The following is an 11535-nucleotide window of genomic DNA, read 5'->3' on the forward strand; positions in this document are numbered from 1 at the left end:
GGTGGCTGAAGTCACCTTATGGATGCATGACCGACTGGATCTTGCCGGTCATGCGCCGATATGGCCTTTTCTGGCCAGATCCACGGTGGATCTGGCCGACAAAGGCCAGATCTACAGCCAGATCTGACCGTCAACTGCCAGATCTGGCCGTATTTGCTCTCAACGACGGCCAACAAACGATCGTCGTTGATGGTCAACGACGACCGTTTGTTGGCCGTCGTGACCAACTGTTACGACCAAAGATCTGGCCGTCAACGGCCAGATCTTTGGCCTTAGATTTGGCCTTTTTCAGCCAGATCCACCGTAGATGCCGTATTTGCTCTCAACGACGGTCAACAAACGGTCGTCGTTGATGGTCAACGACGACCGTTTGTTGGCCGTCGTGACAGACTGTTACGACCAAAGATCTGGCCTTTTCCAGCCAGATCCACCGTAGATCTGACCAAAAAAGGCTAGATCGGCGCACTACCGGCCAGATTCAGCCGGTAGTGCGCCATCCTACCAGATTTTGGTCATTTTCCGGTGGTGGTGGCCAGAATCTGGTAAATGTGGATTATTGGGGTGTTTTTGTAATTTTAAAAAAAATATTTAAGGGTATTTAATTAAATTATCAAATTTAAAGGGTTTAAAAAAAGTTGAATAATATTGGGAGTAATATTCCCAAAAATCTGAGTTTTTGGGTATTTTACTATTTAACTTTTTTGGGAATACTAAAAGTAGTATTCCCAAAACTGAAACAAACACAGCCTTGATAATGATACACGCTTTTTTATTCTTCATCCCTAAATAACTCTGCCTGTTTTAGTTATCGCACAGCCTTCTAAACAAACTGTCAAGCAGAACTAAAACTAAATTGATGTCTCAAAACCAAATCCAAATGTAATATTGGAGCTTTGCCATGTTAGATGAAACTAGTAACCTGATTGCGTAAACATCAGAAGAATCAATTTAGAGGAAGAATCGCTCATTTCAAATTTGACAAGTTGGATCTATATGATTCCTCGTCTGCTATTATGGGGGGTATACTCCATGTGCCGAGAGGATGTCCAGATATCATCCCACCTGACAAGCATAAACTCGAATGTCAACCAAGGATTTAAAGGAGAAAAAAAAAAAAAAAATCTAATTTCACATTATATTGGATTCCAATAAATTACCCTCTTTAGTAGCTTCTTCGCATCTTCTCTGGTAGTTAATTGATAGTTCAGGGTCTAAAGATTTCAGTAAAGCTTGGTACTTTTCTTCAGCTTCGGTAATGCATTTTGCCTAAAAGCAAAAACATTAATTTTAAACAAAATGATAAGTGTTAGGCTATAATATTAGAACAAACAACTTGATGCTTTTCTTCAATTTTTATTTTTTTGGTTGGCAAAAACTCCCTGACTGTTACCATATATTCAATAGCTTAAATGACTTATACCCTACAACCTTTGTAGTCAGGAAACTCAGGGAATAGTTAAAATAAGTGTCTCCAAGGAGTGTTGAACCTCTTGATTTTTTAAGAAAACGAAAAGGCCTTAATCACTGAAACCAACCCTCGGGGATAATGGTTCAGAGTTATTCAAAAGGAAGCAGAAACAGTGGACAATTCAGTTCTTATAAGGAATAACAATTAAATAGAAACAAAATGAACAGATTGATGTACTCACAAGCATGGTTGGGCCTGTTGATGGTCCATATATTCTGACAAACATCCGCAAAATGTTAAAATTGTTCTCCAAAACATCATCCTAGGAAAATAACCATGACTATGAGTCAGATATGGTTTTATTGAATCTAGGACGGTAGTAGCTACAACCTTGTCAATCAATGAACTAACCTCATAGTCAAACCTGCAGCATCAACATTGCAACTCTGTACTAAGAATAATCATGCTTGCCACATGATTAGAATATAAATAATGTATATGATAAAGAGTCAGAAGATTTTACAAACTAAATGGTTATCGCTTAAACCCTTGTTTACATGGAACTATGGAAAAATCAGTGGAGAAACAAAAAGAGAAACATACTTACAGATCATCAGATATTTCTACTAGAAATTCAGAGATTGAAAGAAATTCCATGTGCAAGTCATTCACCTTCACAGTAGCTTCAAAGAAAATACATTTAGCCTAATGAAATATACCAGTTCCAGTAGACTTCAATAAAAAGTAGTGGAACACATAATGTCACACCAGAAATAACAACAAAAGCAGCATTTCAGTAAAAAAGAAAGTGTCATTTACGGAACTAAATTGCACTACTACTACTAGAGTATCAGATCTATAATGTTGAGTGAGAAACATTGGTAAAAAGGCAAATGAACTAAAAATGCTAATAACAATAAAATAAATGTCATGACAATTTGAGAAGACAAAAGAAGAAGTGGTTATGTAACTATGAAACAGGAGACAACAACATATTATGATGACATGGTGTAGTTGTCACACAAGTAGAAATTTGAAGTTTTATTAAAAGGTACAAGTTCAAAAAGAAACAAAGGCTTCAGATAAAAATCTAAGGAGAAAGTTATATGATGTTGTTGAAGTGTAAAATAGGAAATAAGATTATTCTCTATATTAGGTTAGGAATCAGATCAATTATATTAGGAATGTAATTATTTTCTTTCTAGATTAGTTTTTTGTTTTTGCTATAAATTAATTGTACATCTCCTTATGAATGTACAAGAAAATATTTCTTTACATGGTATCAAAGCTTGGCGTCTGAAATTTCAAAAAAAAAATTCTCTCTTTCTCGGATTTTTTTTTTTTTTTTCGACGACTGTTCTCCAGCAACAATCAGAATCTAGTCTAATCACACCAAACTGATTGTCTTCTCCTCGTCGTCCTAACCCGAGTGGTTTCGTCGTCGACTGCCGCTGCACGCGCTCTCACGCGTCGATCGTTTTTTCAGCAGCCCCTCCTCCAATCTGCTTTTCCAGCGAGCGTGAGTTCTCACCACCACCGGCATCTTGTTCCTCTCCACCTCGACGGCAAACCCCTTCAAGGTGTTTCCGTCAGCTTCTAGTCCGATCTGTTTTTCGGCGAGTGTTCTGTTTTTCCGACGAGTGTTCAGTTTTTTTCCGGCAAGCGTAAGTTTCTATTTTTTCTGTCAGTTTCAAGACTTCATGGATTCTTCAAAAACAGCCTCTCATTCGCATCCAAGTGGTTTTTCTTTTTTATCTCTCCCTCCCATCATCACTGAGCGATTAATTGGGACTGCTAATTATTCATCATGGGCTGCCTTTGTCGAATTATGGTGTATGGGTCAAGGTCTGAAGGATCACTTGGCCACCAAAGTTGCTGATATTACGTCAGATAAGTCTTCTTGGACTAAAATTGATGCTATGCTGTGTAGCATGTTATGGCAAACTATTGATCCCCCCCTTCACCCTATTTACAAATCTTACCACTCTTGTGTTGATATTTGGAGTCAGGCTAAACTTCTCTATACAAATGACATTCAACATTTATATTCTGTTGTGTCCAACCTAGTTCATCTCAAACAACAGGATATGAATATGTCGGACTTCCTTGGTAAGATGGCTTCCCTTAAGACAAAATTCAATCTGCTGTTACCAGCTGGTAAATCAGCGACAGAAGATTTGGCTCAATGGGACAAATTCTTTATGGTCCTGACACTTGTAACTTTAGGTCCAGATCTTACATCTGTTCAAGATCAAATTCTTTCTGGATCCACCGTGCCTTCCCTTGATGAAGTGTTTGCCAGATTACTTCGGGTTTCCTCCCCTACTACTGTGCATTCCCCAAGTGACTCTTCGGTCCTTGTTTCTCAGTCCCACACTTTTAGAGATCAGGGCGATCGAAGTGGCAGAGGAAATCGGCCCAAGTGTAGTTACTGTCATCGGTGGGGACATACCAGAGAGAAATGTTTTAAGTTACGTGGTCGACCTACCCGAGCTACTAATATTGCTCAGGCTGATCACTCTGATCTTCATTCCGAGTCCTCTAGAGTGCCGGCTCAACCCTCCTTAACTCTCACAGGTACTGATTATGATGAATACTTACAGTATCAGGCAAGTAAGCAGTCTTCTTCATCTATTGCCTTCGTCGCTCAAACGAGTAATTCAGTTGCTTGCCTTTCTCAATCTTTCGCTTTAGGACCTTGGGTCCTAGATTCAGGTGCCTCGGATCATATTTCTGGTAACCCTCGTTTACTTACTCAGATTACAAATACTGTATCTTTACCTCCTGTTACTTTAGCCAATGGGTCTAAAGCCAATGTTCAAGCTATTGGATATGCAAAACCCCTCCCCTCATTAGCATTAGACTCTGTGCTTTATATTCCCAAATGTCCATTTAATCTCGTGTTTGTCAGTAAACTTACCCGCTCCTTAAATTGCTCTATTCGGTTTGATACTAACTCTGTTGTTATACACGATCGCGACACGGGATGGATAATTGGCACAGGGCGTGAGTCACAAGGTCTCTATCATCTCCATATCCCATCTACAACATGCATTGTTTCCGAGTCTCCGGATCTCCTTCATAATCGTTTGGGCCATCCTAGTCTTTCCAAACTTCAGAAAATGATCCCAGGTCTATCTAAATTATCGTTCTTGAGTTGTGAGTCGTGTCAGCTTGGAAAGCATACTCGTAGTTCTTTTTCAACGCGTGTCAATAAACGGGCTGCATCCCCCTTTGAGTTAGTGCATTCAGATGTGTGAGGTCCTTGTCGTGTTAACTCTACTTTGGGATTTAAATATTTTGTTACATTTATTGATGACTATTCTCGTTGCACTTGGTTATTTCTTATGCGCTCTCGTTCTGAATTATTTTCCATATTTTCATCATTTTGTGCTGAAATTAAGACTCAACATAATACTACCATTCGTATATTACGAAGTGATAATGCTCATGAATATTTCTCTGATTCCTTTACTAAATGCATGACATCTCAAGGAATTCTTCATCAGTCTTCTTGTGCTTATAGTCCCCAACAGAATGGCATTGCTGAGCGTAAAAATAGACACCTCATTGAAAGTGTTCGCACTCTTCTTTTACATAGCCACGTCCCTTTCCGGTTTTGGGCTGACGCGGTTCTAACCGCTTGTTACTTAATAAATTGCATGCCTTCTTCTGTCTTGCAAGACCAGGTTCCACACTCCATATTATTCCCTGATACTCCATTATTTTCTCTTCCCCCGCGTGTCTTTGGGAGCACCTGTTTTGTTCACATTTTCTCTCTTGGTCAGGATAAACTGTCTGCCAAGTCTACGAAATGTATTTTCTTAGGGTATTCACGTCTTCAGAAGGGCTACAAGTGTTATTCTCCCGCCACACATCGCTACTTCATCTCTGCTAATGTTATGTTCTTTAAGTCTTCTCCATTTTTTCCTTATCCTCCACTGGAGTCTAATCCAATAGTAGATGTTCTACCAATTCTATACGTTGCTTTCCCACCTTCGTCTGTTTCGATACCTCAATCTACTACTAATACCACTCTTCCTGTCGATAATAGTTTTGTTCCTTTTACAGGTGATCCTGATGTTCCCGTTGTCGTTCCTGAGATCCCTATCACTGCAGGTCGTGCCCGATTCCTCCAATGCCACGGTCCTATCTCCAGTTGATCACTTTCCCATTGCTATTCGTAAAAGTATGCGGTCTACATGCAACCCTCATCCCATCTACAATTTTTTTGAGTTATCATCGTTTATATCCTTCATATTATGCCTTTGTATCCACCCTATCTTCTGTTTCTGTTCCTTGCACTGTTCATGAGGCACTTTCTCACCTTAAGTGGCGTCAGGCAATGGTTGATGAAATGTCAGCTTTGCATCATAATCATACTTGGGAGTTAGTTTCCTTACCTCCTGGCCATTCGACTGTTGGTTGTCGGTGGATTTATACTGTCAAGGTTGGTCCAGATGGTAAGGTTGATCGGCTGAAAGCTCATTTAGTGGCCAAAGGATACACTCAGATCTATGGGATAGACTATTTTGACATTTTTTCCCCTGTTGCTAAGATGTCTTCCGTCCGGTTGTTCTTTGCTATGGCTGCCATTCGACATTGGCCTATGCATCAGTTGGATATTAAGAATGTTTTTCTTCATGGTGAACTTCACGAAGATATTTATATGGAGCAACCTCCTGGTTTTGTTGCTCAGGGGTAGTCTGGTTTGGTATGTAAACTTCGTCGTTCTCTATATGGCCTCAAACAGTCTCCTCATGCTTGGTTTGGACGATTTAGTACAGTTATTCAAGAGTTTGGTAGTACTCGATGTGAGTCTGATCACTCTGTTTTCTATAGACATACATCACCAGGGCAATGTATCTATCTGGTTTCTATGTCGATGATATTGTCATTACAGAGAGTGATCAAGATGGCATTGGACAGTTGAAGCAACACTTGTTCAAACACTTTCAGACGAAAGACTTAGGGCTACTCAAATACTTTCTTGGCATAAAAGTCGCTCAGTCCAAATCTGGTATTGTTATATCTCAGAGGAAGTATGCATTGGATATTCTAGAGGAAACAAGGATGTTAGATTACACACCAATAGATTCTCTTATGAATCCTAATTTAAAACTCTCACCTAGACAGGGGGAGCCTCTTACTGATCTTGGAAGGTATCGAAGACTGTTGGAAAACTTAACTATCTTACTATCACCCGACCTGATATTTCCTTTTCTATCAGTGTTGTAAGTCAGTTCCTTCAAACTCCATGTAATAGTCATTGGGATGCAGTTGTTCGGATTTTAAGGTATATCAAGGGAGCACCAGGTAGAGGCTTACGGTATGAAAATAAGGGTCATTCACATATTATCGGATATTCAGATGCTGATTGGGCAGGATCTCCATCTGATAGACGTTCTACCTCAGGTTTTTGTGTCCTTGTTGGAGGAAACCTAGTTTCATGGAAAAGTAAGAAACAAGCGGTTGTTACAAGGTCAAGTGCTGAAGCAGAGTATTGTGCAATGGCTGTGGCCATTTGTGAGCTTGTTTGGTTAAAACAACTAATTCAAGAGTTGAGATTTGTCGAAGTATCACAAATGAAGTTACCCTGTGATAACCAGGCTACCCTTCATATTGCTTCAAATCCAGTGTTTCATGAGAGGACTAAACACATAGAGATAGATTGTCACTTTGTTCGAGAGAAAGTTCTATTAGGGGATATTGCAACTAGTTATGTCAGTTCCAACGACCAGTTAGCAGGCATCCTCACTAAGTCTCTCAAGGGTTCTCGTGTTGATTTTATTTGTAACAAGCTTGGTGCATATAACTTATATGCTCAAGCTTGAGCGGGAGTGTTGAAATGTAAAATAGGTGATGAAGTGTAAAATAGGAAATAAGATTATTCTCTATATTAGGTTAGGAATCAGATCAATTATATTAGGAATGTAATTATTTTCTTCCTAGATTAGTTTTTTGTTTTTGCTATAAATTCATTGTACATCTCATTATGAATATACAAGAAAATATTTCTTCACAGATGTGAAGTATACAATTTTCGTAAAACAAAAATATATCCACTAGAGATATAATATGCAAACAAAAATTACCTTTTCTCCTCTCAACTGATACAACAGAAGATTCAGCACCCGATAATCAAATGATTTTAGATGAATTGCTCTCATAACATTTTCAATAGATACCTGGAAAAAGATTTTCAGTTTTTAATCAAACTATTATTCTTGAGCATGCCAAGGCTTTACAATAACACAAGTTCTTCACATTTGAGAAAGAAAAAGAAAAACAGAAAAGAAATCCATTCGATTATACTGAACAAATATCAATATCTTACGCCATAGAACTTTAACTACACAGAGAAAAAAAAAAATGTACAAGAAAGAGTGTTCATGACAGCAATTCAATCAACACAAAAATCATATTATTAAAACAGTTTGTAAAGTTCACGTTTCCTTTTATATGGACTATCTCTGGTTAAATAAGATGTGGAGTGGAACACCAATTTCATGGTGTTTGCAAAGTAGATTGATTAGAAAGGACTAGACAACTTGCCAGACTAATTCAATCATTGCTTATCTTCAGCAACTCCAAGATTCATGTATGATTTGGAATTGTTTGCAACACGTCTAAGTGTTTGATAGCACAACCTATTCTTAGGGTCAATGGATTGTGTTGACAACAATAAATCCCTAAAATTTAGAAAATAAACTTTATTCTTGCCATATTTGAGTTAGTTAATCATGTCTCTATAACACGAAAAGTAAAAGAACAAACGGAGAAACAAAAGAAGAAAAGCAAAAAGCAATTTACTAGTTCCGCCGAAGCACATGACTAATAACTTCACAAACTCAAAGTGCATTAACAGGAAAGATAAGAATTTAGAGTCCCAATTCATGAAGATGACATCTTGCCAGACACTCCTTATTTTTAGGCAGATATATAGATATTTGAAATTAATATTAAAAACCCAGTAAACTCAAATCTACAATGAAAAAGTTAAAAGTTAAAAGTAACAGAACAAAATGACTTTTGCAAATGACTACCTAGCAAGGCTCAACAAACTTTCCCTATGGAGTGTCTCATAAGTATCACTAACTTAAGCAATTATTAAGTAAAGGAACTGTCGGCAAAAAGAGAATATGTATAAATAGCATGAACATAAATCATTGATCAGAAATGACCCCACTAACATACGTACTTGCTTTTTGCTCATCAATTCCCAACATAACTTTCTTTCCAGAGCCCAATACTCTTCTCCAAATCTTAATTCTTCTCTGATCCTTCATCCATGAAGCAAAGATAATATCAACAAAATTCAGATTCAGACTTGAACTCCTTTCTTATTTGCAAAAGAATACATTCAGAGTGAGTAATTTTACCTCTCTGTCAAAAGGCCATGATGTTCTAGCAGACCAACAAGTTGTTTGAATGGAACAGTTTTGAACACATCCGTTAACTTTGAAACCTGTCTATGATTTATTGCCTGCATCATAAAGGTAACCACATAGGTTAGGTTACAGTTGATTAACAACTACAAGGTTTTTGTGGTTGAAGCTCCCAAAGTCTTAAGAATTAGACCTCAGATCCTCTAGTAAAATCATTGGTTGGCACATCAAGAATTTTTTCATTCAAAGTATCCAGCTGCATGAAGAAAAAAAAAAACTGTTGAGGGGTAAAAGGAAAAAATAAGCATGCTAGGGTCCACTGTTGGCACATCAAGAATTATTTCCAACAAACTAATCAGCTTCATTAAGACTGCTGAGAGATAAAAAGATAAAACAAGCATGATACTCAATATCAAAGATTTACTGGTGCAAAAGTTGAGAAAAAAATTCATTCTAACATTAGAATGTTCGTTTTGTTTTCCAGAAAAAAGGTTTAAGCACAGGCCATGCACAGCTCATTTGCTTGGCTTTAGAAAAAAGTGTTTTGGCAGCCATAATAACAGCTGACAAAATCAATAAATTATTTCCCAATGTTCTTCATGTTATTAAAAGGGTTATCACTCAATATATTTATTACAGATTATTACCTGATATATATAACTTTCTGTGAATGACAGCACCGGCAAATATTTGAATATTGCTTGTGGACTGCTAGCATCCATTTCATGAAACATGAGATAAGATCTGCACTGTTGATCCATTCAAGTTCATTACTAAATTAGCAAGGTTCAGTTTGATATGTTACATTTATCAATTCCAATTCAGTCAGATTTATGAAACGGTCATAGAAATCTACTTAATAAAAGAATTATAGATTTCAACTAAGCTAAATAAATCAAGCAATATTTTGTAAGAACAAATAAGTGCATACAAAATCCTCAAGCGTAGAATTCGCTCGCTGCATAGCATCAAGTCCAACCATAGGTCTGTCATCATAATTACTTGGCAACAAATCGCACTCACTCTCTTCTACAATACTACTTGGAATACAGTTTTGTTGAGTGCCTGCAAGAAAGTGAAAGTTTTATTCATACTTTTAACACTTCATCCAGAGCGAATGCAATAAACAAGCACTATTCATATACCATCCTGACTCAGCCACAGTGATGCTTCCTCAAGAAACGAAGCTGAAAGCTGCCAAAAAAAAAAAAAAAAAAAAAATTAAAGGGAAAAAAAAATCATATTCCTAACTACACCTAACTAATTACAAAATTCATCAAAATAACCTTCCTAAAAACGAGATAAACTTCTCCTAAAGACATAAGAGACGTTTCATCAAACTTTATAGTAACATAAGCACAAGTAATTAAAAAGGAAAAGAAACACTGACGCTGGGCAAGTGTTTTGAAATCAAGCTGCACTTCTTGTCAAAGATGAGTTCTCCACAGGGTTGTACCTTGAATTAATTAGTATTTAGTATAACCACATAATGTATAAGAGAGAAAGCAAAGAAAAGTTGAAGTTAAAATTGAATACCAAGAGGAGAATGAGATTGGCCAGAAAGCGATCGGAATCTTGATTGTTTGAAACAAAGCCACGAGTTTGCATGAATGACATCGTTCTCTGTACTTGTTCCAGCTTTCTCAGTTCTTCCATTTCTGTATATTTTTAATTTCTCGTATTCTCGAAGACGCTAGGAGGGGAAATGCAGTATATTTATACTAATTGTTGAAAGCCCAGTTATTGGCCCTATAACTCTTATCGGCCCACTAAAAGATTAGGTTTAGACGCATTAAGCATTTTCAGAAAGGTAAAAAAGAACAGGGGGAATTTCAAAATCTACCACTGTGGTTTTGTTAGCACTAGACTAGCCAAATACCCACCCGTACCCGCGGGTCAACGAGTACCTGCACCCAACAGGCGGGTACGGGTTACACATACCTCAACCCATAAGAATTTGACCCGTACATGGCCCACCCGTGACTTTTGTGGGTGGACCGAGTATTACTTGCGAGTACCCGCGGACCCGCAAATTTGAAATTAAAAAAAAAAAATTTAATCATTCATTGAAAAAACTTATCACTCAAAGTCTCACTGTCAAACCCTAATCTAAACGAAAACTTATGAGTGAAAAACACAAAAAACGCAACAGCTCATTCTCTTACAGGCCACAGCAGCTCCACGACCATTCCTCTCACAGCAGCTCCATGAGGACCACGACCACTCCTCTCACAACAGCTCCACTCCCTCACCCTCTCACTCTCACAGCAGCTCCATTCCCTCATTCTCTCACTTCTCTCACGGCAGCAACAGCACGGCAGCAACAGCACAGCAGCAGTAGCAAAACTCATTCTCTCACGGCAGCACAATAGTCAGGTGTCTTCTCTCATGGCAGCAACAGCAGCACAACTCATTCTCTCACGATAGCAGTAACATGGCAGCACAACAGTTAGGTCAATGCAGCAGCATTTGTCTTCTCTCACGGCAACAGCAGATCTCTTCTCTCACGGCAACAGCAGGTGTCTTCTCTCATGGCAGCAGCAGGTGTCTTCTCTCATGGCAGCAGCAACACGGCAGGTAAGGTGTTTTTTAATAGAATCTTTGTTGTTATTAAACTTATAAAGCATGGAACTGATGGTGGATCCCGTATTGTTGACTTGTTAAGTTGTTGTTGTTGTATGGAGAGTCTTTCATGTTCGTAACTTTTATTTTTCTCCAATCAATTGAATTAAAACTAGA

General features: G+C 38.0%; 1 protein-coding gene across 2 annotated transcripts; it reads right to left on the reverse strand.

Moving 5' to 3' along the window:
* Positions 1-652: 652 nt before the first annotated feature.
* LOC116109593 lies at positions 653-10469 on the reverse strand. 2 transcript variants are annotated; one of them, XM_031395825.1, is made up of 14 exons: positions 10333-10469; positions 10187-10252; positions 9942-9990; positions 9728-9861; positions 9444-9545; positions 8990-9052; positions 8791-8894; positions 8610-8691; positions 7504-7596; positions 2016-2080; positions 1820-1832; positions 1650-1730; positions 1158-1266; positions 653-1062 (listed from the first exon to the last, which is right to left on the reverse strand). In XM_031395825.1, exons 1-14 carry the CDS (start codon positions 10450-10452, stop codon positions 965-967), a joined length of 1179 nt encoding a protein of 392 aa, XP_031251685.1. In that variant the 5' UTR covers positions 10453-10469; the 3' UTR covers positions 653-964. The 2 variants fall into 2 exon arrangements, with proteins under 2 accessions (XP_031251685.1, XP_031251686.1); XM_031395826.1 differs by lacking the exon at positions 8990-9052.
* Positions 10470-11535: the final 1066 nt, after the last annotated feature.

The sequence above is a fragment of the Pistacia vera genome, unplaced genomic scaffold (genome assembly GCF_008641045.1).
Source record: "Pistacia vera cultivar Batoury unplaced genomic scaffold, PisVer_v2 Contig583, whole genome shotgun sequence".
Lineage (NCBI taxonomy): Eukaryota > Viridiplantae > Streptophyta > Magnoliopsida > Sapindales > Anacardiaceae > Pistacia > Pistacia vera.

Coding starts and splice junctions, on each gene's coding strand:
- LOC116109593 (XM_031395825.1), bottom strand. CDS start 10,452: ATGGAAGAACTGAGAAAGCTGGAACAAGTACAGAGAACGATGTCATTC. Junction 9,862..9,941: donor ACTGTGGCTGAGTCAGGATG/GTATATGAATAG, acceptor ACTTTCTTGCAG/GCACTCAACAAAACTGTATT. Junction 7,597..8,609: donor AATTGATGAGCAAAAAGCAA/GTACGTATGTTA, acceptor ATCTTTTTCCAG/GTATCTATTGAAAATGTTAT.